Below are 23,865 nucleotides of genomic sequence, written 5' to 3' on the forward strand. Positions count from 1 at the left end.
TGTCCAGTTGAGTTTTTGGAGGTTGTCCCTTTATTCTGACCCCTTTGCAGCCTCTAGTGTCTGGTTGTTTACTCCTCTCTGATTTTTACAGGCCAGAGTTGTTGTTTCTTAGGTGCATCCTTGCTCTTCTAATCTTTGCAGAACCTCAAACCTGTTCGTCATTGGGATATGAAACCAAAAAAACTCTTGCTTGTAAGGGGCATCTGCTGAGCGGATTACCTGTTGACTTTAGCCCCTATGTATTACTTACATTCTAGTATTGCCTTCTTTGTTCTCTAGAGTCTGTTCCCTCTTGCTGTAGTGTAGTGTTTGCATCCTTTCTCTTTTGTTCCCTTATTCTGTAAAAGGAGACTAGGTGAGGCTGTGGATTTTTGTTAATATCACTTGGGAAGGCTTCTTTTCATAGCTTTCCGTTGTTTTGAGATTCACAATAGTTTTTTTGTGGCCAAAGCCGTACATATTGAACTAGCCCCTTCTTTAAATTTTGTTAGACCCTTTTTTAGATTGAGTTTTCTCTTTATATCAGCTGCCCTTAATGCATACCTATTCCTGTTAGGTGCTGTAAATGTAATGGCTGCAGCGTGGATGATCGGAGTGGCCCTGGATACAATAGGTCTCTATGGGGAGCTTGTTGGGCTCTCTCCGCCCCTCCACTGCTATATTTTCTCTGCTGCGCAAATGAGAGATTGTCTCTCCTTTTAACAGTATTACTGATGTTACTACAATCACCCACTTTGATAGTTTTAGAGATGTCTTTTATAACCTGAACCAAAGGTTTGAAGTCATCTGTGAATTTCTACCACGAGGCATCGCTACGCTTCCCACATAACATGTTTGCGCTTTCTGGCTCCTGGGCTTCTGCTGACTGACATGCACCTGCAAGTGACCAGTGCTGGCCCCTACTCTGCTGGTGCTTCCCCAGAGGAAAATCCTGGCTCTACTGCATCTCAAGGAAGAATACGCTCTGTACCAACGGACGCCTAAGGGTGGGGTAAACAAATTGTTGATCGCCAACCAGCAACAATATAAATTGTCACAATCCAAAAAGGGAGCACTCTGTCTTACATTTCAGCTCGAATAGCCCCAAAGCATCATGATAAATGCAGTCATTAGGATGAATTCGAATAAAATAAATTGTGCAGGTAAAATGTTTTATCACATTCTTCAGAAAACCAGTATTTTTTTTAAAGCTTAAGAGTCCAAGAGTCTTGACTAGTCGAAGCTTGGAGGCACGTAGAGAGTGAGAATTTATGGAGCCACCTGTTCCCTGCCACCTCTCAGTGGGGACTAGAGGCGGGACTTCCATCTTTTATTTACAGTAACTACTGTGGTGTGACTAGTCTGCACATTCATCTGGGCGTCATTTCAAATAATGCAGGTAGAGAAAGAATAGCAGGATGTTTGCTCATGGCCTCCCATCAGTGGAGCTGATTACATCACACAGCCCTTTCCCTAATCCAGGAATTGATTGAGTACATTGTGAGAATGGTGCATTTACCCTGAGTTTGATTAGTTATTTGCAGTGTCTGTTGTATCTTCTCTAATACATATACTCTTCACATGCTTGTTAAGAGAAAAGAGACACCGACAGTCATAGCTTTTTAACTGTTTCCTGCTACTTGGAGTTCTTTGCATTTCGAGTTTATATGTTGGTACCTTGCTCAATGCATCTAAGGACCACTCGTTAGATGAAATGAAGAAAGTAAATTATTGATGTAAAACAACATCCAACTAGCAGCCTTCACAACCAGCATCAGTTCAACTCCCTAGCACACTTAGCTGGAGGACTAATTTAAATACTGGCATGCTAGCAGTTCAGGTTCTATAATTCCACACATAAAAAACTCTAGACAATAACTATGTATGAGCTGTTGAAATACCTATCAACATACACACCCACATCCTTTTTAGTCAAGGCTAGTTCCAGAGATGGAAAATGGTGTGTAAAGTCCAATATTACCTAAACCTCTTTATTGTACCCAACAGACTATACACGCTGTAAAACTGTGATGTCAAGCTACTTCCTTAACAGACCTGAGACGCACAGAACTCTTACTGTACATCTGGTATTAATAACTCAATAAACTTTGGCTGTTTTTCACCCAGGTGCAAACAAACGTGATCATTCTGGCAAGCAAACCTACATTTGTTTTATACGTATTGTGGAAAATTGAGCTGAAATAAACATGTGGACGTATTCTTGTTTAACAAGTTATTGTGTGGAAGTCAAGCTTTGATTCACACTTTTGGCCTAAGACTCGCAGTTTTTGTGTTAGCTGTGCCATGCGTAGCAACAGAATAGGATATCAAACTAATGGACAAAGGGTTCTGATCTATAAGTTGTTGATCACTCACTCAAAATGAGAACTACAACTAAAGATTGGCAGTTCCTGCATTCGTGTGTGTATTTTTGCTTGATACAAATGAATACAATCAAGTGTTGGGCTTTCAGAGACATTCAGAGATTTAGAAAATAATGTAGTCATTGTCTCCACATGCCATAGCTAACTTTCCAGGGATCCAGATTATGCTTTGGAGAGAGAGAATAAGGGGCTGGATATTGGGTCTACAATGCAATAAGACTGTTAATGAGTGATCTATCATGTAACTGGCTGCAAGTCAGGTGCACCAATCCCACAAGCTAAGATGCAAACATACAGTGTATAGTTTCTTGTCACAAAAATGCATCCATGTGATTCTAAAGGCATCAACACTCTGTGCCTTCCATATCTTTATCAACACTGAGATGGTTGTCTGTTCTGTGCTACTGAGCAGTGGGTGTCGCTAACCAACTGCATCATGTAACCACATGATGCCTACAAGTCTCTTATCCTAAGAAGCTCATGTGGCATTGTGTTCTTACTGCAAAGGAGCTTTACGTGTACCAGGGTCCCATAAAAATCATCTCTTTCTTTAAAATTCAAGCTTCATCACAATATTTTCAAGCAGCTGATAATTCCAAACTTAATTTGTGTATAACAGCATCCCCAGTCAACACATGATTTGACGCTGGCATGGCCTTCCTCAGGGTCTCCTGATGCTCAAAGCAGGTGTTTCTTTCAGTATTACAATTTTGATTCACTTAAAGATGGAACCCCTCAAGATGGCAGAATTCAGGTGTGCATCATTGTTTTACTTCCAGTTCTTAGATATTATTAGCAAAATATGGGACTCTAGACAATGTGTAAAAGAGATGATTGCTCAGAAACAGGCTTAGAATCATCATTCATGGACATGGAAACTGTAGAAGACAAATGAGGAAGAGCTATGTGTTCTACAGTAAATAGCCTCTTCCCCTTAAGAAGTGGTTCTAAGGTAGTCTACTAGTCTAGCAACTCTCAGGATACCAGGGAGAAGGTCTGTTTGCATAGGGGTTTGCCCAGGGATAACTCACAAGGGGTACAAGTTCACTGTTATATGGAAACTCGCATGACCATGTTGTCTGTACCAACAATCACCTGTTCCAGAGTTTGCAACTCCCGTAGGTGGGATGATGATCATGATGTGTTTTAGTGGGCAAGATGTATATCCAAGCTTACATTACTGCTTAAAGAATACCAGCAGCAAGGAAAATTGACGATCTGCTTGAAAGTCCCTCCCATGCCAGGAAGCAGCAACAGTACATGGTTTCTGCAACCAAAACAGTAAGGATGCCAGTTCAGGGGAGACAGAATGTTTGAAAAGAATACCGTCTGATGCATGCTGATAATTGCTGCCACACCGCCTTTTAAGTTTGTTTTTGGAATCTACCCACATATTGAGAACAGGGGGTATTCAATGCACAAATAACTTGCCTACTCTTATAAAATGTTGTACTCGTAGCCCTAAGCCTACTCATTTCACAACCCTTTCACCATAAATAGACAAGAATGTACAAACATATGGCAATATTCTTTTGCACATGCGTCCATTCACATAATCATCCACACAGATCCTTAACAAAATCTAGTGGATCACTATCTAATTCAATCTATCCATAAACAAGTCACAAAGCTGCTTCTTCGTCACAGCAAAACACCCCAAAACCAACCAAATACAATGTCTACAGACCACTTTGACTTTACCCAACCAGAATCTCGGATCTACAGAGTGTCCTGGTCTGAAAGCACTCCTGCTGGATGACACAACAAATGGTAGTAAGCACTGCACAAATGCACTCGACATAGCATGGGTGTGTCCCTGTTCCGATACAATAATAATGACTGGTGATTGGATGAGTGGAGCAGTAAGAGAACAGTGATTATTTGCAAGGGGATGTCCCTATATTTGTGTCTGGCCCCAATATTACTGTGGTCTAGGTGTCTGTACCGTCCTCGAGGTTGATGGGTTCCTACAAGTGAATGGAGGTGACTTTGGACAAAGAGAGAAGAAGCTCCAACATCACGTGACCAAGACATCTGATAACCATGTGGACACGTGCGTCAAGTTGACATAGAGCCTTTACTACTTTAAACAGTGTAACAGAGATAACACATTAAGAGCTTGATAGAAAAAATGAAAAGAAGCTTAGCACTTATGACAACTGCTCATCGTTTGCAAATCTCAATTCATGATTTTGTGTTTTCCTTATCTCAGGTGAGTCGGAGGTCACAGCGATATTCTCACCGAGAGTTAAACCTGAGGAAGGATCGCATTTGAAAGAGGAGCCAGAGCCTAAGGATGGGCCCGCAGGTGGGTGAGAACTATTTTTCATGAGGTAAAGAGTACACAATAGGATACTATTCAGATTATTTTTCTTTACAACCAGGTGTATATGGTTCTGTGGCATTGACTGTTTGAATGCTGCGGATATTGGTGTAAAGCAGGGGTTCCAACCTTTTGACTTCTGTGGACCCCCACTTTATCATTACTTGAACCCGGGGATCCACACTGAATAATTATTGGAATCTGGTGACCCTCCACGGAGTCATTACTGAAAGCTGGGGACCTAATCTGTTAATATTATTACATTTTCTGAGCAGTCGCAGACGCCCTGAGGAGACTTCAAGGACCCCCAGGGGTCCCAAGACCATAGGTTGGGAACCACTGGTGTAAAGCTGTCCTGCAATGGTGCGATTTATGCAATCTGCTTCAAAATTAAGCAGAAGAAAACGCCTTAGTTCCCTGTGCTTTTCTGGAGACCACACAAAAGAATTGTGGCCTTACAGGATCTCTGAGTCCCAGGACAGCAAGACCTGTGCTGGAGCAGGACTGGCCGCTGCTGGTGTGGGCGCTCTCCTGATCGAAGCCCAATTTACCTATTGAGAAACTCTGTAACAAAGAATTTGCGACTGAGGACATTCTGTGTGACAATAAGATTCCTCATTTTGTGAAGACACCAGGCATCATGACAGATATTATAAACATTTTTAGGTGACAAAACGTTTTTAGGTACTAGAGCATTTCATTTTTTGGATTAGGCAAATCCACCAGAGTGTTGTAGCATTTAGTTTTTCCTTTCCCCGCCTGATATCACTGGAGGAACTCTCAACAATAACACAAAATATTTGAGTTTTCCCTGAATCTCAGTACACAAACATATTTCCTTTGTAGAAGCAATTTCTTGATGTGAGCAGAGTTGCTGACTTTATTAGAAGGTTGTCACCAAACTCCTCTGGAGTTATGAATGTGTGAAATGTGTGCTGAGCGTTGTTATAGCTGATTAGAACCAAGGATTCCAGAGGACGGAAATGCTAACCTGTGCTTACCCTATAAACAGAGGTCAAAGAGCCATGCTTACTTACCACAGTTTCCTTTCCGTGATCCTTTGCCTAGCCCCTCAGCAGCACATGGGAAGCTGTTGACTAGTTAAGTGTGGCTTAAAAGTGATCTCTAATGTCCATTAAAAGCACAAGGTGTGCTTTCGCTGCATGCAATAAGCATGGTCAAATTGTGAAGCCAGAAGGTCTGATGCCAAGAGGCATGCATTTCTTGTCTGTGAACTTTAATACCAAGAGATACACCTTCAGAGGAGGCTGGGGGAGTACAACCAAATCTTGCTATCCTGCCTCAGGGGAGCTTCCATTCAAGTCGTTTTGGAATCTCATGACAAAACTGCATTTTCTAGGTTTATCCGGAGAAATTACTTCAAGCAGTAATGTGTCTCCCTAAAAGGCTTTGTAGGGCATGAGGTTCATATTTACCGTCATATTCTCATTTACAGCTGTGCCTTTACCTGGAAATCGTGAGCAGCCTTCAAAGTGACTTTCTTTAGTCTGACATTGTCCAGACTTTGGCACGAAGGTCTCTGTCTACGAATATAACTGTAAGATGCCATCCTGCTCTATACTCTGATAGAAATCACTGCCAGCCCCAATACTACAAATCGGTCATTTCTGTCCTATGGACGGGTAGAATGAGACTGGACTGGTGAAGGCAAATGGGACATGTACTATCATTCCACTGGAGGGTAACTAAGAGGTGTAATATTGGAAGAAAGCAATCCTGCCTGAAGTTATTCAGTTTACAATGAATCTGATGTTTGACGCAACTCAAAATGTGGCTACGCATGCTTGTCTTACAAGATTCTTGTCCCTTAGAATATGAAGTGTCTATCTAGAAAATACAGCTGTTGACCTGGTTTTGTAATGCCAAATCTTTAACCTTACAAAAAGAAGAGCTTCTGGCAGGAAGACACGTTAGACACCTATCACCCAAAGAGGTTACAGTATTTTCCAGGCCTGATAATTGGCCTCAACCAGGGGCAGTTCCTCAAGGGCGGAGGAGCGTCGCTCCGCCTACTGTGAGCATATCAGGCAAACACAAATAAATAAAATGGCATTGCAATGCCACTTTAATTTTCCACTGCTCATCAGGGCAGCGGGTGGAGTTGAATCCTACGACTGCAGGATGACCGCTAGGTCTACAGTGCGCATGTCATATTGGCCCACTGTCTTGTGACGACCAGCCCAACATGCGCACTGTAGACTTTGCAGTCCCAGGGCTGTGAAACAGTCACAGATTGCTGACACAGGCCCTCTGCCTCAAAGTGAGCAGTGGTTTTGCCTACTCCAACCAATTGTGTGGCTGCTCTCATACTAAAAACAGCATGAGAGCAGCTCCATGATTAGTTCGATTTGTGTTCCACTGGGCAGGAAGGAAGTCCTTTCTTTTCCTGCTCGTAGACATCAGGGGAGAAAGTGCCGCACCGGGCAGCAGCACCCTTCCTGGTGAGTTGTGCGCCATCACACCTCACCATATTTTTCTATGTCATATAGGAACACAAGCAGCACACTGGGCAGTATTTTGGGTCTGCTAGGCAATGTACCTTTTCCCAGGTTCTCTTACCCTCTTGGTCTGTTTTTGATTTTCTCAATAGCAGCTCCTCCTTTGCTATGCCTGCTTTCTCATCCGATGCTTGCAGACACACTGTGCTTGCCTCCCTTTTTGGTGAGGCCACCAGCTTGCCCACTCTGAATGCCCAAAAAAAGCTGTGGTGAACGCCACCTTGAACAGAGAGACTTCAAATGCATCTGGGCCACTAACTCAAGTGCACCCATGATCTGGGTCAGCCTTTCGATATCTATGAATAGTCCTGTATCCTGCCTCTTCCCCTCCAGTCCCTTCCAGCCCTTCACTGCTAACTTTATGTAATGAGAGGCAGTAGGGTCCTTCTCAGTGATCAATATGGCGAAGTGTGCCACTGCAGCTTTGTGATCTTGTGCCCATGACTTTGACATATTCTGATCCTATGCCCGTTTGAAGAATAGCCCTGGTTGAACTTTTCATGTTCTGAGGTCTCTGAAGCCCTGTCACCTGCATCACCATGTCTGTGTAGTTCCCATACCACTTCGCCCAACTGGGTGTGAGTGCATGTTCAATCATACCTAACAAAGCTGCCCTGCCAGCTCCCCCATAGATCCTGGGAAAGGTGTCATCTGGCACTCTGCCTCTGGTGTAGTTTCCTGAACTTGCTCACCTGGAAAAGAGAGAGTGCAACTGCAAGTGCGTTCTCCACCCCTGGGAAATTCCTTGTTTATGTCCAGGTTGCCGTACAATTGTAACTTGACCATGTATCTTATTAGTCTCAATACGCTGGGGCATCTGGCTGCCCCACTGTTCATTACCTGCACCACCCCTTGGTTGTTGGACCAGAGGGTGAGCTTCATGTCTCTCAATATTTTTCGCCAGAAGTCAGGGACACCACTATGGGGAACAACAGTAGCAAAGTGATGTTCTTTGTGACGCCTAACTCACTCATCCAACCTTTAGGGCAATCCCCCTGTGCACCACAACTTTCCTAATATTGCTAAAAAACCCTGGCTTCCTGCGGCATCTGTGAAGAGGGCTACTTGTCTAACTGTCACCCATCCCTCTCTCCATATTAGTTGTCTATTAAATTCTCCCAGGAATGAGTGCCACACTGCCCGGTTCTGCTTTACCTCTGCCCCAAGTCTTATGTGGTGATTTTTCTCCCAAAAGCCTATTGTCGGCTGTGTCAGAAGCCTTGCAAAAACTTGCCCTGCTGGTATTACCTTAGCTGCAAAGTTTACCTTGCCTATCAGCCCTGGGAGCTCCCTTAGCATGACATGCAGTCTTCTATGGTTGAGTACCCCACTGCGCATGCCTCCGAGTTGATCCCATCATCCAAAGATGCTGTTTCTGGAAAAGATAAATGATGTGTGAGTCTAAATCGTCCGGGTCTTTTGTAGGCACCACCCCCAGTGAGGATATCACCAGTCCTACAGAGAAGGGGGTGGGGCTCAATTCAACCCAAAGCTTTCTCCTTCATAATCTTTTGGCAGACTACTTCTGGGTGAACCTGGGCAGACTTCAAGTTCCTTGCTATGTTTGTGGTGACGGAACCTTTGAATGGGATCTTAAAACCTTTCTTAGAACACTTTGTCAGGAGTGCAGCATGCTTTCTGTTATAACTATTAGCTAGCCCTCTGAGCTTGTGTGTTTTTATGGGGGAACCTGGCTAACTGGAAATCCCTCCATTCTCTGTGCCCCCCCCCCCCCCCTGCTATGGCTGCCCCCACTAGGCCTTCTTTTTTGTTTCTTTCTTGACATTGTGTCTCTTGCCACACCTGCGCTCTGAGGCAAGGTGGCCTGCCCACAGGTGACGTATGCATGCCTTAGCTTGCATGAAGCGCTCCATGTGCACTCATCTGAATCACATTTCCAGCATATTGCTGTGCTATCCTTGTCTGCTGCTGCCTTCCAGCTCGGGTATGGCTTTTCTATGTAATAGGATCTCTGCTTATCTTACCTCCCCTAAATGGGGTGCTCAACTTGGCTGTTCCACTTGCCCTCACCATTTCTTGGCTTCTTTAGCCACCATCATCTTATTAATAAGCCCGGATACATCCTCCTCATCCCAATCAACGTTGTTTTGTGTTTGCATCTCCAATCTTAAGCCCTTGTTGTACTCCAACCAACCCTCACCTGGAAATTGACTATGTTCCCCATGTATCTTTGCCTTATACATTCATAGGTCTATGCACAGTGTGGGAATTTTTCTACATTGGCGCATTCTATAATCCTGAATGCATTGATCCAATTATCAAAGTTTCTTTCTTTTCTGACTATCTTTGTCTCTCTGATACAGTCTTTGTTATCACAAACCTTCAGGTATAGGCCCTTCACTTGAATTCCTAATAAACTGAAGATATCGATAAATTATTTTCTCCAGATTCTTCCCTTCAATGCTAATGGGATGAGGGTCCCCAAACCTGTTGCCCTTCTGACCATTGATGGTTGACCTGGTGTGGACCTTGAATAAGCCTCTGGTGCCTGCCCCCTCAAAGCTGGGTTCCTTGTTCCCTGTACCCTGCTCCCTACTGTATTACTCTATGCTTTCATGAGTGACGCAGCTCCCCTGCTGTTCTGCACCAAGCCCAAGATGCCCCACTCTTGCCCCTCTCATTCTTAACCACCAGAAGACCTTTCATGTGTGTCCCATACTAATGGGAGGCCCTGTATCCCACCTCCTAGCCCCTTGAAGGGTTGCCTAGGCTCCATTCGGTGCCATGGGAGGCCTGACACTCCCCCCCCACCTTGTGCAAGCGCAAATCATTGTGAGTGTCCAGCCATGCTCCTCACCCCGCCTCCCCCACACTGCTCTGAGCCATTAAACAACAATGGTGCAAATGATTTTAAATATTTCTGCACAATCACGCTTATATGCTCATTTGCTGCTTTGCTGATGGCCTTTTTACTGGATCCAAACGGCAGGTCCTTGGCTTCTGGCCCTCTCTTATCACCCATTTTCTTTGCCCGCTACTTGTGTTCCTTTGACGCTTCTTGGGACTTTGACTTAGTGTCGGTTTCCGTTCAGCTTATCCGACTCTCCTTTACCACCTGCACTTCCTGCTGGGCCCTTCACCAGGATCCTCCTCCAGCCGGCGAGTAGCCAATCTCCTCCAAGCCTTGCTGTTGCCACTCTCACTATCTGCAGCATCTCCTCCACTTCGCCTAGCTGACCCATTGCCTCTCAGTTCTCCGTGGTCCCTGCCGGGGTAACTGGTTGGGTTGCATCGCCTTTCGGCTGTCCCAGGACCTTAACCTCTACTTGATGGTTGGTGTGCAAAGAGAAGAGTGATGTGGGGAGGTCTTGAGGGGGTCTGGGTTGCGTTGCTCTTCCTTGAGTCACAGCCATCACCCCGGGTCATTGGTGCCCCAGGCTGTGGCAGTGAATGATGATGTGTCCTGCATTCATGCCACAGCTCATGGGACTATCCCAACGCTGGACAATGTCAGCTTCCCAGCTGTGGCAGTGTGGGCTCTTCCCTGGACTCTAGGAACTCCTTCCTGTGCTCTATGCAGCTGCTAAAACAATGATGGTGCTGCCGAGCATCAAGGTAGAGACTTCTTCCTTCTTTCAGCCCAACCTGTGTTAGGTGCCTCTGATTGGCCCATGGGTTTCATGCCCTTATGCTCCTTTGTGGCACCCCTTTCGCTGACGCGCCCCCATTCCTGGGGGTCCTTCACTTTCTTGGTGTGCTATGGCGCAAATCCACCTCCAAAAGCATTTTTTTCCGATCACTAGGTGGTTAACACTCCGGCCCTCTATGGCCTCTTCACATAGGGCCTCCAAACCAGCCTCTGTTCCTTCAATGTGATTTCTGTGTAGCTTGGCAAGTGCTTGGAAAAGAATGCGTGCCAGTGTCCAAAGCCGTGCTCAGAAGCCTGCGGCAGCGCTATTAAGTGCTAGCATGCTGAGCACCAATGTTGCGTAATAGACAAACCACCTCAGTCCTCTTTAGTTCACCACCAAACACCTCCTTCCACTTTCTCCCTGTTGCAAGTTCTTCCTTTGTCCCTGTGTGACAGGTTTTTGCTCTTTCTTTCCCGTTTGTGTTTTTCTCTCTCTGGAAATGTCTGATCAATCAAAATAAGTATTGGTCCCCAAAAATTGCCTCAGCCGGTGCATAAATTGAGAAAAAAAATCAGAAAGAAAGTAATTTTAATGGGAAGTTTGGAGTCTTTCTAAATTCAATTTAGGCCGCTCATCGTCCATACTGTATTATGTTTGATCCACTTGCATTGCTCCCGTGAATCAATCTAAGGATACTGACTTAATTTGTATCCTCCAATTCCACACCCCTTCATGTTTACAGAACATCTTAAAACGTTCATCTTTAAATTTTGCTTTTTCATTTACATACACTTAATTAAACTGTTAAAAATATCTAATTTTCTATGCAGTTGCAGACACCCAGAGTAGCCTTCGCAGACCCTCAGAGGTCGCCAGACCACAGGTTAAGAACACTGAGTTAAAGGATACACGTTCACTTACCAGTGCACGCTAAGGTCAAGCTGTGATGAAACCCATTAATTACCAGCAGACTGTGTTCAGTCCTCAGAACGAGGGCCACTGAGAGGAGGACCCTAGGGTTCATACACTGAAACAAATAATGCTAATCGGAGTTAATTCGGTTCAGGTATACCTTCACGGACTTGTTTTCTACACCATTTTCTCGCACATATTTTGGAGACATACGACCTGATTTAGAGTTTGTCGGAAAGGCTACTCTGCCACAAACATGACGGACATCCCCTACCCTGTATTACAATTTCACCATAGCCTATGGAACTTGTAATACGGCGGACGGGATATTCGTCACGTCTGTAACGGAGTAACCGCTCCGCCAAACTCTAAATCAGGCCCATAGTGAGCAGAAAACATATACTGTAGCCTAATGACTTCAAACAGACCAATAGTTATGTCCAGTAATCAAAGAAGTCAAGAGGGCCACACCTTTTCCAAACCAGTGCAGCCACCCTAATGCTGGTCAGTGAGATGACAAGGTTGTGGGGGAAGTTTGGGTAACGGGCATTTCACGCGCCAGAGGATACGTTGCCCACACCATTTGATTTATGGTCATTCCTAATGGGCATGTGGCGTAAGCCTGTTAAAAATAATATTTGTGTGTGGTCTGTTTTGTCGTAGAAAGGTATTAATGTGACTTTGGTTTTCATCCAACAGTTGGGACCAGCATGGACAGAGAAAGGAACAATGAATTTTCATTCGCAAGTAGTGAAAAAACGACCTCTCCTTGCTCTGCGACATCACAAAAAGGCAAAGTGAATCTTATGAGAAGCTCTGACAAAACAGACTCCCGACGACAGCAATGGTCTAAAAATAATCAGAAAAAGGGAAAAGAGAAAACTGATTTATGTAACACCGAAATCAGAAATTTATCACCGTCAATTTTTCATCAGGAAAGACAACAATTAAATGTTCCGATTGATTGTGGAAATTCTTTAGTCAAGACTCAGCTTATCAAAAGCCAGTCGGACGCACAGCACAACTGGGGACCTTCTTCCTTTGCTGAATGTGGGAAAGGTTTCTGTGAGAATATCGGGTTCATCAAGCACCAAATAACGCAGGCAGGGGAGCGATCTTATCAGTGTTTGGAATGCGACAAAAGTTTTAATCAGAAGGTTAATCTAATTCGGCATCAGAGAACCCATACAGGGGAAAGGCCTTACCACTGTACCGAATGTGAGAAAAGCTTCAGCCACAAACACCATTTAAAAGGCCACCAGAGAACACATACTGGGGAGCGACCGTATCAATGCGCCAAATGTGGGAAAAGCTTCAGCTGGAAAGAAAGTCTGAGTCGCCACCAGAGAACACACAGTGGAGAGAGGCCATATCAATGTACCGAATGTGTGCAAAGCTTTAGCCTTAAGGAAGGTCTCATTAGGCACCAAAGAACACACATGAGAGAGATTTGTAATGTTCCAGTGGGAGCAGCCAGACAAGATATTCCACAATCTGTGACACACTTGAAACACTCCAAAGGACTGGAGGCTGTCAGGTGGACAGCCGAAGGTGGCAAGCAGCCATTCTTCTGCTACTAATTACAAAGGGCTCTGTTAGCTGAACACAGTGGACTCCAGAATTAGGCCGGCTTCTTTCTCTGTTCAACAACGAAAACACTCAAAAGACACAAACGTAGAAGGAGTCACAGTTTCAGTGCAGGCTTTCATGCACAGCAAAGCACATCCCCAGACAAAATATTGAGAAATGCTTGACTTGTTAAAAAAAAAAAAAAGAAAGAAAGAAAAGAGAGAGAGAGAGACTGCCCCCTCTTTTGGTTTCCAAACTTAGGCAAGTCCTCCCCCCGGATGCAATGTGTGACTTAACTTCCTTTAATAAAAGCACTTGTATCTCCTCTTTAGCTTCAAAACGTCCACTGCAGCTTCATTTCTGTGTTCATTTTCACTTTTTATTAGGATTTGTGAGTTAGCGGCTCCTGAAATGCACGTGGTTTACATGCTTTGAGTACAAAACAAATGCAAATACAACGGTGGCGTGAGACATTGGCCCATATTTATACGTCTTTAGCGCCGCACTACATTTGTATTTTGTAAGTTTGCGCCGCTTTTGCGTCAAAAAGCGATTATAGGACATGTGAATTGTGTTTGCTTAAAACAGGTAAGAAATATGCAGAGGCTGTCTGGGCTCACACTAGGGGAGTGCAACGCTTTTCTTTTGCTGGCAAAGGGTTTCACTTTTGTTTTTGCTGGCCTGCAGCTTCTATCTCCGCCCTTACCACTTCTCTGAGTTTATTTTCATGGTAATAGGTAGAAGACCAAATCGACACTGCCTTTGGAGTTCGATTCATGCTACACGTTTCATAAATCCACACTTAAAACATTACACAGAGGAACACAATGAACTGTTTTTTGCAAAGTACTTCTTCTGACGGGCCATTTTAAAAGAGGTAAATCAGAATATATGTAAAAAAATTGCCTGAAAAGTCAGTATTTTAACACATATGTATAAAGTAAAACATTTCTCAAACTACAGAAACTGAAAAACTTCATGCACACCAGGTCTGCAGGCCCATATCTATAGAAAATGCTATGCACGTTAGCTGCTTCTAGGGTGGCATTTTGTATTCATCTAGAATTTTAGTGGTAATACCTTCTTCTCAGTATGTTACGTTAAGGCCCATACTTCTGCACCCCCATTGGTGGGGTGCAAATGCTGCAGCCGTAATTAACAGTACTGTGTGCTAACACCCCATAAGAACGGTGCAATTAGGAGTAAAACCTCTCAGAATGGGGAATAGCTGGGCGGACCCCGAATCACAGGGCAGAACTGAGCATGGTATTCCCTGTTCTGAGAGGGTTTGACACACATATTTCCCACTCACTTTCAGCAGGTGGTTAAAGTGAGTGCCGGGGTCAGTGTGAGTCAGGGGATGGTGTGAGGGTTAGAAATGTTAGGGAAGAAAAGTCCTCGGACCAAAGGAGGAGGTCGCGGACCATGGGCTGAGGCGTGGATCTAATGCAGCCCAATCTCCAGATTATCCCCAGATGATTATAGCTTTTTACATCTATTTTTTGGTAGATCGATCATCCACTTGAAAAAACAGACTTGGGATGCCAATAGCGCTTTATTTACGTTTTTTCAAAGTTGATTTTTAAATTGTTAGATCAATTATAATCCTGCAGACATATGAACTGCGGTTGAAGACTTAGTCACATTTTATCGCGCACAAACAGATCCTCTACACAGGCCAAAAATCTGGACACTACAATGGCCCAGTTATTATTTGAAATTGAAAAAAGATCAACAAGATATTGTGAGAATAAAAAGGGGCTAAAATGCACCCTTGTTTTAAATAATTTCTAGTTTTTAATATGTGGTGTCAAATATCTGCTGCCAATTTAACCTGAACCCAGGTATCCACATATAGCTCAATAATTAAGTATGAAAGTGCATTTTCAAGCCTCCAACCTGCCCATTGTGGTCATAGTGTATTTCAATCAACTTTATCAAGCGCATTAGAATAATCTATAAAACAGGCGAGTCATTTGCTGTCATTAAAATAGAGTGGATAGTTGGCCAAGCAATTTAGAGCAACGATAAACCCATAGCCGAACAACCTGATTTAAAGCCGGTACGATGGGGGGGGGGGATAATTATTAAGGAACATTTCACACAATCTACTAATTATGTGACTAATTGTTTGCTAAAAACATTTCCATCCACATGAAGTAAAGATATAATACAACAGATGCTGGATGCTGGTTTAGGAGTGCATTTATATAAGGGTTCCAAAGAAGAACCTTTCCAAGACAAAGGAATATTACCTGAACAAAAACACAGAATTAAAGAGTATGGCATTAAAAAACCCATTCGGACCTGTGGCTGAGAGATTTTTATTTCAGCAATGAGTATTCCTCTCCTCTATGGAGGTTCAACTTTGAAACAAGAAAATGTAGCAGCCCACTTTGCTGAATGAAGATTGAGCACCAGAACCCTAAAGCTCTGCAAGTTAAGGGTTTCATTTATCATGACTTATGTAACATTCCCCTGACGCTTTTTTCTTGTTCTCGTCAAACCCGATTAGTGACCAAAACTTCTTAGAATTTGTACTAAATATTGATTCATGCAATGCCATCCATAATCGCTGATGTTGTTCAACTGTCATTTCTCGCAGTGCTAACTTTAGTTCTTTGTTTTTTTAATCATTTTCATAATTCATTATTCCTAAGGTTGATGTTTTAATCTTTACGAGTCCTTAATTTCTGGATGCAAAGTTCTTATTTGGACTGGTCACTCGTGATGATACAAAGTTATAAAATTCTGTAAATACATGTTCGATGGCATCTGTCGCTGTAGATACACATGTTGTGCATAGCCCGCCATCTGGTGTTGGGTCGGAGTGTTACAAGTTGTTTTTCTTTGAAGAAGTCTTTCGAGTCACGGGACCGAGGGACTCCTCCTCTTTGTCTCCATTGCGCATGGGCGTCGACTCCATCTTCGATTGTTTTCTTTCCGCCATCTGGTTCGGACGTGTTCCTTTCGCTCCGGGTTTCGGAACGGAAAGTTAGCTAAATATCGGAAAAATTACGTCGGTATTGTTGCGTTCGGGATCGGCTTAGTTAGAATCGACACCGAATCGAAGAGTGAAGAGCTCCGGTACCCTTCGGGGTAGTTTTCGATCCCCCGTCGGGGCCTGGTCGGCCCGACCGCGTGTAAAACAACGCTGATGGAACGGACCCCGTTCCGTTTCTGTCCTAAATGCCACAACAAATACCCGTATACAGACCAACATTTGGTCTGTAACCTGTGCCTGTCGCCTGAGCACAGTGAAGAGACTTGCGAGGCCTGTCGTGCGTTCCGGTCCCGAAAAACACTCCGTGACCGTCGAGCCAGAAGACTGCAGATGGCGTCCACGCCGACAGCTCACCGAGAGTTCGAGGAACAAGAGGAAGAAGAAACCTTCTCGATCAATGAATCGGACTCCGAGGAATTCGACGACCAAAAAACTGTGAGTAAGACGTCGAAGCCAGCACACAAGAAAAGTGACAAGGCCCAGGGGACGCCACTGCCACCAGGCCGTGGCTCGACCCATAAATTCGGTGACCGACCATCAGCACCAAAAAAGGCCGAAATGGTGCCGAGATCGTCCGACTCCGGTCGAGACACCAGCACGCAGCCTTCTCTGGACCGAGAAAGTGCTGCTGAAAAACATCGACGCCGAGATAGCGGAGCCGAAACTGCTCGACGCAGAGACAGCGGCACCGAGGAAGATCGACGCCGAGAGGGTTCGACTCCGAAAAAGAAGAAGGTCACCTCGGAGCCGAAAAAGAGTACAGACAGGGTTTTGGTGCCAAAACGACCCGCAACCGACCCAACTACCGGTTCCTATTCAGAGGAGCAATCACTGTCCTCTCAGATGCGAAAGCATAGATTTGAGGAAGAGTTGCAATCCACCAAAGTGGACCACACTCAGAAACATATTTTTATACAGGAAGGAACAGGGAAAATAAGCACCCTTCCCCCTATTAGGAGAAAAAGGAGACTGGAGTTTCAGTCAGACCAAGCACCACAAACAAAAATGGTGAAAAAGGTAACTCCGCCACCCTCTCCTCCACCTGTAACTAACGTTTCACCGGCACAAACTCCATCACATTCCCCGGCTCACACCACCATGAGCCAAGGTGACCAGGACCAAGACGCTTGGGACTTATACGACGCCCCAGTGTCGGACAACAGTCCAGAGGCGTATCCTACAAAGCCCTCACCACCGGAAGATAACACAGCATACTCACAAGTGGTGGCTAGAGCAGCAGAGTTCCACAACGTGTCCCTACACTCGGAACCAGTTGAGGATGACTGCTTATTCAACACCCTCTCCTCCACCCATAGCTCCTACCAAAGCCTGCCTATGCTCCCAGGAATGCTTCGGCACGCAAAGGAAATCTTCAAGGAGCCGGTCAAGAGTAGAGCAATAACACCAAAAGAAAAGAAATATAAAGCACCTCCCACAGACCCTGTTTTCATCACCTCACAGCTGCCACCAGATTCCGTCGTAGTAGGAGCAGCTCGCAAGAGAGCCAACTCCCACACATCTGGGGATGCACCACCCCCAGATAAAGAGAGCCGCAAGTTCGATGCAGCCGGAAAGAGAGTCGCAGTACAAGCTGCAAACCAGTGGCGCATCGCTAACTCTCAAGCACTACTTGCGCGCTATGACAGAGCCCATTGGGACGAGATGCAACACCTCATTGAGCATCTACCCAAAGAGCTACAAAAAAGGGCGAAACAGGTGGTTGAGGAAGGACAGAACATATCTAATAATCAGATACGCTCCTCTATGGATGCAGCGGACACAGCTGCAAGAACAATTAACACATCTGTGACTATAAGAAGGCACGCATGGCTACGAACGTCTGGTTTTAAACCAGAGATACAGCAGGCAGTGCTCAATATGCCATTCAATGAGAAACAACTGTTCGGACCAGAAGTGGACACGGCAATTGAGAAACTCAAAAAGGACACTGACACTGCTAAAGCCATGGGCGCACTCTACTCCCCGCAGAGCAGAGGCACTTACAGCACCTTCCGCAAAACAACCTTTAGAGGGGGGTTTCGGGGTCAGGCCACACAAGCCAGCACCTCACAGGCAACACCGTCGAGCTACCAGGGACAGTACCAAAGGGGAGGCTTTCGGGGCCAATACAGAGGACAATTCCCTAGGAATAGGGGAAAATTTCAAAGCCCCAAAACCCCTACAACCAAGCAGTGACTCACATGTCACTCATCCCCTCCACACAACACCAGTGGGGGGAAGAATAGGTCAGTATTACCAAGCATGGGAGGAAATAACTACAGACACTTGGGTCTTAGCAATTATCCAACATGGTTATTGCATAGAATTTCTACAAATCCCTCCAAACATACCACCAAAAGCACAGAATTTATCAAAACAACATTCAGACCTTCTGGAAATAGAAGTTCAAGCATTATTGCAAAAGAACGCAATAGAACTAGTACCAAAGACACAAATAAACACAGGAGTTTATTCACTGTACTTCCTAATACCAAAAAAGGACAAAACACTGAGACCAATCCTAGACCTCAGAACACTAAACACCTACATCAAATCAGAACACTTTCACATGGTCACGCTACAAGAAGTGTTACCATTGCTAAAGCAACAGGACTACATGACAACCTTAGATCTCAAAGACGCGTATTTCCACATACCAATACATCCGTCGCACAGGAAATACCTAAGGTTCGTATTCAAAGGAATACATTACCAATTCAAAGTATTGCCCTTCGGTTTAACAACTGCACCAAGAGTCTTCACAAAGTGCCTAGCAGTAGTGGCTGCACACATCAGAAGGCAGCAAATACACGTATTCCCGTATCTAGACGACTGGCTAATCAAGACCGACTCACTGACAAGGTGCTCACACCACACAGATCAGGTCATACAAACCCTCTACAACCTCGGTTTGACCATCAACTATGCAAAATCACACATTCTGCTGTGCAAGGTACAACAATACCTAGGAGCCACAATAGATACAACAAAGGGAATAGCCACTCCAAGTCCACAAAGGGTTCAAAATTTCCAAAAGATTATACAACGCATGTATCCAACACAAAAAATACAGGCGAAGATGATATTACAACTACTAGGCATGATGTCCTCATGCATAGCCATTGTCCCACACGCAAGGTTGCACATGCGGCCCTTACAACAGTGCCTAGCATCACAATGGTCTCAAGCACAGGGTCAGCTTCTAGATCTGGTGTTGATAGACCGCCTAACATACCTCTCGCTTCTATGGTGGAACAACATAAATTTAAACAAAGGGCGGCCTTTCCAAGACCCAGTGCCACAATACGTGATAACAACAGATGCTTCCATGACAGGGTGGGGAGCACACCTCAATCACCACAGCATACAAGGACAATGGGACGTACATCAAAGAAAGCTGCATATAAATCACCTCGAACTACTAGCAGTTTTCCAAGCATTAAAAGCATTTCAACCAATCATAACTCACAAATACATTCTTGTCAAAACAGACAACATGACAACAATGTATTATCTAAACAAACAGGGGGGGACACACTCGACACAGCTGTGCCTGCTGGCACAAAAAATATGGCAATGGGCAATTCACAACCACATTCGCCTAATAGCACAGTTTATTCCAGGGATCCAGAATCAACTTGCAGACAATCTCTCTCGAGATCACCAACAGGTCCACGAGTGGGAAATTCACCCCCAAATTCTAAACACTTACTTCAAACGTTGGGGAACACCTCAAATAGACTTATTTGCAACAAAGGAGAACGCAAAATGCCAAAACTTCGCATCCAGATACCCACACAGGCAGTCTCAAGGCAATGCCCTATGGATGAACTGGTCAGGGATATTTGCGTACGCTTTTCCCCCTCTCCCTCTCCTTCCATATCTAGTAAACAAATTGAGTCAAAACAAACTCAAACTCATACTGATAGCACCAACGTGGGCAAGGCAACCATGGTACACAACACTGCTAGACCTATCAGTAGTACCCCACGTCAAGTTGCCCAACAGGCCAGATCTGTTAACGCAACACAAACAACAGATCAGGCATCCAAACCCAGCATCGCTGAATCTAGCAATATGGCTCCTGAAATCCTAGAATTCGGACACTTAAACCTCACACAAGAATGTATGGAAGTCATAAAGCAAGCCAGAAGACCATCCACTAGACACTGCTATGCAAGCAAATGGAAAAGATTTGTTTGCTACTGCCATCATAATCAAATTCAACCATTACACGCATCTCCAAAAGATGTAGTGGGTTACTTACTACACTTACAAAAATCGAACCTGGCCTTCTCTTCCATTAAGATACACCTAGCAGCAATATCTGCATACCTGCAGATTACCCATTCAACTTCACTATTTAGGATACCTGTCATTAAAGCGTTTATGGAAGGCCTCAAAAGAATTATACCACCAAGGACACCACCCGTCCCTTCATGGAACCTCAACATCGTCTTAACAAGACTCATGGGTCCACCCTTTGAACCTATGCACTCTTGCGAAATACAATTCCTAACATGGAAAGTTGCATTTCTCATCGCCATCACATCTCTAAGAAGAGTAAGTGACATTCAGGCGTTTACAATACAAGAACCTTTTATCCAACTACACAAAAATAAAGTAGTCCTAAGGACCAATCCTAAATTTTTGCCAAAGGTTATTTCACCGTTCCACCTAAATCAAACGGTAGAGCTACCAGTGTTCTTCCCACAGCCAGATTCCATAGCTGAAAGGGCACTACATACATTAGACGTCAAAAGAGCACTAATGTACTACATCGACAGAACTAAAAACATCAGAAAAACTAAACAACTGTTTATTGCATTTCAAAAACCTCACGCAGGAAACCCAATATCGAAACAGGGTATAGCCAGATGGATAGTTAAGTGCATCCAAATCTGCTACCTTAAAGCAAAAAGACAACTGCCCATTACACCAAGGGCACACTCAACCAGAAAGAAAGGCGCTACCATGGCCTTCCTAGGGAATATTCCAATGCACAAAATATGTAAGGCAGCCACATGGTCTACGCCTCACACATTTACCAAGCACTACTGTGTAGACGTGCTATCAGCACAACAAGCCACAGTAGGTCAAGCCGTACTAAGAACTTTATTTCAGACTACTTCCAGTCCTACAGGCTGAGCCACCGCTTTTGGGGAGATAACTGCTTACTAGTCTATGCACAACATGTGTATCTACAGCGACAGATGCCATCAAACTGAAAATGTCACTTACCCAGTGTACATCTGTTCGTGGCATCAGTCGCTGAAGATTCACATGTGCCCACCCACCTCCCCGGGAGCCTGTAGCCGTTTGGAAGTTAGCTTCAACTTTGTACATTTGTAAATATATTAAATCTTAGATAGGTACATACTTATTCACTCCATTGCATGGGCACTTTTACTAACAAACAACTCCTACCTCACCCTCTGCGGGGAAAACAATCGAAGATGGAGTCGACGCCCATGCGCAATGGAGACAAAGAGGAGGAGTCCCTTGGTCCTGTGACTCGAAAGACTTCTTCGAAGAAAAACAACTTGTAACACTCCGACCCAACACCAGATGGCGGGCTATGCACAACATGTGAATCTTCAGCGACTGATGCCACGAACAGATGTACACTGGGTAAGTGACATTTTCATTTCTCATTCCTCTACATTGGGGTTGTAGCTGCCCTCAGAAATATTGGACATGTTGGATTTGATGAAAGGAAATTCCCAAAGTTCTTCTAATTTGTTTGTCATCAGCAATTCCATTTAATTGTTCTTGATGCTAACTCTTCAATATAAAGATGAATGGGCTTTTAAGCAGTACAACAAAGTTCTTCATCTGACCACTGAGATTTATTAATTGAGGATAATGATTACTGTCCTTTCTCTCACCAATGACAACATTTTGGCACTTATCAAAATCTGTGAAATACATTAAGTATAATCTATAATTGAGTAATGACCTCCTGAATGATATGTGTAGTTTGCAGGTTGAACTGCATACAATCTTCCATTTAATGTATGGAAGCCCAGTTCATCAAAAAAGAACAAATATATTTATCTATGGGTTTGTTTGAGAGCATTATTACAAGGGAATACCAAAGTACCTCTCTTCCCAATCCTCTGCTGTTACAATGGTATTTTGATGCAGAAGATTTGCATTTAAATTGCCAGTATCAAATAATTTTTAATGCTTAATAGTTTCTATTTGGTCTTCTAAAAAGTGTAAACAAGAAGAGAGACATCAATAATCTTCTGACACTTATGAAGGAAAATACACATTCATTATCAAAACATAAGACTAGATTTATCTAAAAACTTAATAGCACAGCAAGTATAAAAGAAGATTTAAATACCAAAACGGTTTAGTCTTTAAATTAAGATTAATTAGGGTAATTAACTGTTCATTGGGCCTTCCCATTTTATTCACCTTAACTTCAAAACTTCAAAATATGAGATAAAACATGAATCTGTGATTGATGATTCCTGAAGGCAAACAATGTGGATGGCCATGAAACATTTAATAGATATATGGCACTAGTTTTCAAATGACGGCTAAGGCCGGCAGTGTTCCAGAAGCTAATATTAATGAGATAAGCAGACAATTTAAATTATTTGTTTGGGGTATTGCTTCCTTGTTGCATGTTCAATACTGCAAGAAACATGTGCCTACTTATTATTAATTTACCTGTTCCTAAGAGGTTTGCTATCCTGTAATGAAATGTTCATAGTTACCAACGATATGTTATAAAGACTGATTCTTATGTTTTAAAGTCGTTCACTATAGAAGTTTCCAGCCCCTTGCAATTACTCTTAAAAACAGACATTTTCTAAGCTGGAATTTGATTTCTCTTTTTTAACTCCCATATTTATGGTGGGATAATTTTAATCTTTACTCACTGAGCTAGGGATTCTTTTATGTCCTAAATGAGATGTGTCTGTAACGTAGATGACCAGCTTGTGCAAAAGACCTTTTTCTCAAACTTGGAATCAATAATAAACCTTACCAAACAAAGGTCCTCGGATTTTAGGTTAGAAAGATAATTGAATTCCTGCAGTAACGTTCATATATTTTTCCTATTTAGGATGTTGGGTCTCCTTTGACAATGACACTGAGGACGGAAATCAATTTGCAATGAGGCCTAAATCATAGTGAAGAGGAGGCTTGAGGAAGCTTTTTAGATTCCCAGGTGTTGGTTGAAGAGACTGCTGAAACCAGAGGATTTCAGTATAAGCAGAGTATTCACCTTAGATAAAGGCTTAACTGCATTGTAACTACTAAGATCCCCTCCAGGTAGCTGTTTTGTAGATTCATCTGCTACAGCTGCAAGAATATTCATAATTGCTGAAACACCTTCAGAGATATTATTCAAAGGCACCGACGACATGTTCTCATTTAGATCTGAAGTTGGCTGGTTTATCAGACTATTGTTCCCAGCATTTGGATTGGACTAAGTTGATCAAACCAATTATGCAATAGACAAACTGGCAAATTACCTGTCAGAGCATCCTTTGAAGAGCACATTGGATGAAGTTGCATATCTTTCATCGTGATTCACTCCATCATAATGTTAAGTGATTCTGCT

General features: G+C 43.7%; 1 protein-coding gene across 5 annotated transcripts in view; it reads left to right on the forward strand.

Annotated features, from left to right (window-relative positions):
- LOC138303597 (zinc finger protein 436-like) overlaps positions 1–13,615 on the forward strand; it is a 73,957-nt gene extending 60,342 nt beyond the window's left edge. For all 5 annotated transcript variants that reach the window (XM_069242883.1, XM_069242878.1, XM_069242880.1 and 2 more), the window contains exons 8-9: positions 4,576–4,671; positions 12,410–13,615. In XM_069242883.1, coding sequence (XP_069098984.1) covers positions 4,576–4,671; positions 12,410–13,290 — 977 coding nt within the window. In that variant the 3' untranslated portion in view covers positions 13,291–13,615. The remainder of the gene's footprint in view (positions 1–4,575; positions 4,672–12,409) is intronic.
- Positions 13,616–23,865: the final 10,250 nt, after the last annotated feature.

Source organism: Pleurodeles waltl, chromosome 7 (assembly GCF_031143425.1).
Source record: "Pleurodeles waltl isolate 20211129_DDA chromosome 7, aPleWal1.hap1.20221129, whole genome shotgun sequence".
Classification (NCBI taxonomy): Eukaryota; Metazoa; Chordata; class Amphibia; order Caudata; family Salamandridae; genus Pleurodeles; species Pleurodeles waltl.